Source organism: Seriola lalandi, unplaced genomic scaffold (genome assembly GCF_002814215.2).
Source record: "Seriola lalandi dorsalis isolate HSWRI2012SDOR001 ecotype SW California unplaced genomic scaffold, Sedor1 jcf7180002054736, whole genome shotgun sequence".
Taxonomy (NCBI): domain Eukaryota; kingdom Metazoa; phylum Chordata; class Actinopteri; order Carangiformes; family Carangidae; genus Seriola; species Seriola lalandi.
This window is the reverse complement of record NW_019525289.1, coordinates 1663766-1668160: the sequence shown is the minus strand read 5'-3', so window position 1 is coordinate 1668160 and position 4395 is coordinate 1663766. Positions and strand designations below refer to the sequence as shown.

General features: G+C 42.6%; 1 protein-coding gene and 1 pseudogene across 1 annotated transcript in view; both read right to left on the bottom strand.

Moving 5' to 3' along the window:
- Positions 1-1148, bottom strand: part of LOC111668436 (tripartite motif-containing protein 16-like) — a 2668-nt pseudogene extending 1520 nt beyond the window's left edge.
- A 2005-nt stretch (positions 1149-3153) lies between these two features.
- LOC111668424 (tripartite motif-containing protein 16-like) overlaps positions 3154-4395 on the bottom strand; it is a 1508-nt gene continuing 266 nt past the window's right edge. Inside the window, exon 2 of the mRNA XM_087178814.1 lies at positions 3154-4393. Within this exon, the coding sequence (XP_087034940.1) occupies positions 3557-4393 (837 nt within the window). The 3' untranslated portion in view covers positions 3154-3556. The remainder of the gene's footprint in view (positions 4394-4395) is intronic.

The following is a 4395-nucleotide window of genomic DNA, read 5'->3' as shown; positions in this document are numbered from 1 at the left end:
CACTGTCCTCCACTGCTTTATCAGCAGAGCCATTGATGGCCTCCACCTCCTGTTGAAGCACCTTCACATCTTTCTCTCTGTCCTGGATTCTCTGCTGGATTTTTTGTCGACTCAGCTGGAGCTCTCTCTGCCTCTCAGTCCTTTCTGCTGCAGCTGAGACTGTGTCGTGGCCTTTATGTTCATCCACAGGGCAGAGATAACACATACACTGCTGATGAGTGCGGCAGAACATCTTCATCACCTCATCATGACGAGAGCAGATGTTCTCCTGGAGCTTCTTGGAGGGCTCCACCAGCTTGTGTTTCTTTAACGGAGCTACATCATAATGAGGTTGCAGATGTTTCTCACAGTAAGAAGCCAAACACATCAAACAGGATTTGAAGGCTTTCAGTTTTCTCCCAGTGCAGACATCACAGGCCACATCTTCAGGTCCAGCATAGCAGTGATCAGCAGGAGCAGCTTGGAGTCCAGTCTTCTTCAGCTCCTCCACTAAAACTGCTAACATGGTGCTTTTCACCAGGACAGGCCTCGGTGTGAAGGTCTGCCTACACTGAGGGCAGCTGTGGATTTTCTTCTCATCCCCTTCATCCCAGTGGGTTTTAATACAGTTCATGCAGTAGCTGTGTCCACAGGGAATAGTCACCGGATCCTTCAGTAGATCCAGACAGATCGAACAAGACAAGATTTCCCGGTCCAGCTGAACTCCTTTCTGCGCCATGTCACCTCTCAGTGTCAACGACTGTCTGAGTTTCACTTTCTAAGAACTGAAACTAGTTTGAGCTCTGATCGGAACAACATGTGTCTCTGCAGTGAACGGGGCCTGTCAGCTCTTGCACTTCACCACATGTTGGTTCCACCCATCTTCAAACTGTAGATCTGAAGGGGAGGGAACCAGGAAATAAGAGCACAGGGTGGAGCTTGCTGTGTTTGAGAGCAGGAAGAACAGAGAGGGTTGTCGGGGTTGTGTTAATCGGAAAAGAGAGTGTAGCTGTTATTGTAGTGGAGTAAAAAGTAAAGTATTTCCACCTATAATGTCGAGGAGTAGAAGTATAAAGGAGCAGAAAACAGAAGAAGCTTACTCAAGTAAAGTACAAGTTCATGTTGCTGGAGACAGCACTCACTCTCATTTGTTCTAACTGAATAAACTTCTTTTCAAAAATATGACAGAGTCTAAGGTCTCAACATCAACAATGTTATTATCTATGTAAATGTTTATCGTTATTCATTTATTTAATCTCTGCCTGGATATTTACTATGATGTATATGGAGAAGTGCTAGTTGTTGTTCTCTCACCAAAACTAAAATGATTCACAGTAACTGAGTGAATAAATAAGACGTCATGAAAATAAAAGTATTTTTCATGGTGGAGTCTCATCTTATTCTACAACCCTGTGTCAAATACTAAATGAAGGAACCTTGTAATCTTTCACTTATTTAGTATATATTGTTCATTACTCCATATTCCTCACTATTACCACCTGTAACACATGAGTTGGCTGTTCCAGTGACTGTACAGGACTAATGAAGATAACTGCAGACTGATTACAGCCTACATGTAGAAAATAGCAACTATGCTGTGAACAGCAAATGGACTGAATGATTACAATAAACTCAGTGGTAAAGAAATGACACCAGTTATCTCTTTACAGGTTGGATGGGAATGAAATGTGATGAATTTAAAATGCATCTTCATCATCACCACCATCATCATCATCATCATCATCATCATCACAGTGTTTAAAATCCAGCCCCCTGGGCCCAGTTTCACAGAGATATGTCAGACTGGTCTGTGCTGTTGGTCCAGTCTTCATCGTGTTCATAGATCAGTCTGATGTGAGTCAGACTGTTTCACAGCCCGAATGCTCTGCAGGTTCAGGCGACCTATAAATGGTTATTAGCCCAGTACAGTACTAATAGAGCTCCACTGATTTGCCGGTCCAGGCAGAGAGACTGAGAGGAAATGACACCAAGCTGAAGTTATATTATAAATTTCATATGAGATTCAAGGCTTTTGGGAAAACTACTGTTGCTAAAGACCCATAAGCCGCCCCTCTCTCCGAATATGCGCTTTGCATCTCTTTGTGGTTCAGTGTGTATTTTTTGTTTGTTGTCGATTTGAGTGTCTTTATGCTCATTTGATTGATTTCCTATCACAAGAAATGTTTCCAGTCACTTCAGACAGAGGCTCTGGCACAGGGGCCTGCTGATCTTGTGGCCTCTGGGCCTGCACAGGTCCCTACAAGGCAAGTGTCGACTACCTCCAAGAGCTCCACTTCTGCAGGAGCCTGGTATTATTCACTAAGACCACTAGATGGAGATGTAAGCCTGTGTCCTGGGAGCAGAGCTGCCACTGTTACAGGAGCACAGGAGTACTGAACCAGCACACTGGTCCTGCATTGCATTTTGGTTTATTGAGTTCATGCATTAGACTAATTATCAGAATATAAATCATTACAATGGATTTATCTCAGACATAGTCAATGTCCATTCGCAATTAAAAAAAAAACACTGAGTAAAGCTTTCGGACAGTTTCTTTAAAAAACCTTTTACCTAATAAACACTTCATGGCTTGTTTCACCTCACGTCAACACTCAAACATCAGGACCTTCCTTTAAAACATTCACATCAACTATTTCAACTCTGTGTCTTCTTTAAAATGTGTATTAATGAACTCTTTGTTTGTCTCCTCTGTTACAGAAAGCTTTGGACATGAAGAGAGAGGAATATGAACATCTGCCAGGGTGGAAGCAAGTGAATTTAAAGAAGGCCAAAGGACTGTTTGAAGGAGGTTTTTAAATGGAAGATGGTGTGTGTGTGGAAAACAGTTGAGATGGAGACACAGGAAACGTCACATGAACTTGTTTTAGTGGAAACATGTGAGGACACTGGGGAGAGACAGTCACAGTGTCCTGAAGAGGGAACCTGACTCTGAAGAAAACCTACATGAATGATGGGACTGGAGATGCACTCGCCTTGCTTATAGTCATGTTTTACTTCTACTTTGTCATTACATAACAAAATTAAACTCAAGCCGTTTAACTGAAGGTAAAAAACACCTTGCTTTGGTTCATACATGGTGTGTATTTGGAGTCTCCTCCAAGCACTAAAGTCACCGCTCATGGACGTGTGAAAGAAAACACTAGGACAATGGGGTGCTTGGTGTTAAATGACTCTTGTTCTGTGATTTCAGGAGCAGATTTACTTCATCCACACAACCAATTTGTTTCAATACATCAACACTAATATTCAACAAACATTTAGAGCAAATAGAAGTTTATATTTTCATGTGGAGAAATGTGAGTTCAGGTGAAGAAAAAAATCAACCTGAGCAGTGATATCCTCCATGGCTCCAGCTGCACCTAAAGAAACTCAAACATCAACACAACAATAGATGAGAAGAGGTCAAAGCCCCTCCCATAATGTTTGATTGACAGGTGATCTGTGTGCAGTGCAAAAACACAACAGCAATGAGCTTTTAGAGGCAATGATGGAAGTTCAAATAAACTGATGAATTAAAATACAGATTTTAACCAACTGCAAGGTAAATGACATTTGTCTATTTGAGTTTACAGAACTCAGCTGTGTCTCCATTATTCCTGTAAAGCCGAACTCCAGCGTAGAGAGGCTGAGTGAATGTGGTCTGGACTCTGTGGATGAGAGTCCTGGTTTCAGAGACGCTGTAGAAGGACAGAACACCTGCTCTGTGATCCAGGTAAACTCCTACTCTGGAGGACTGAGGACCTGAGACTGGAGTTCTGATATTGTTGTAAAAGAATGTATAACTGTTTTGATCACAGTATAACGCCCAAGATTTGTCATTGTATCCAAATATACATTCATCCGAGCTCCCTGCTCTGCTGATATTCTTGTATGCAACTGCTACATAAACTCCTCCTCTCCTCTCCACCTCCCAGTAACAACGTGCAGCCAGACTCTCTCTACTCAGGACCTGAAAATATGAAGTGAATCTGTCTGGGTGACTAGAATAAGACTGTTGTTGACTACGTGTCGCTTTTCTGTTTCCCTCAGATAATAACAAATGTCCGTTTGCTGTGTTTGGATCCAGTGTGATTTCCTGTGAATAATCTAAGAATTCAGCTCTGGTCTTTGGCTCTGCTTGTGACAGTGAAACATCCACTTCAGTCACTGTCAGTGAGATGTTTGTCCATGTCAGAATCTCTTGTAGTTTATCTCTGAGCTGTGACACAGCTGCTGTCACGTCCTCAAAGTAGCTCAGAGGACGGATATTGATGCTGGATGAGTCAGTAGATTCACTGAGTCGTGACAGTGAGGGGTAGTTGTGTAGAAACTGGGTGTGATCCTCTGTGTGTGAGAGCTGCATCAGCTCAGCGTCTTTCCTCTTCAGCTCAGTGATCTCCTGCTCCAGCTTCTCCT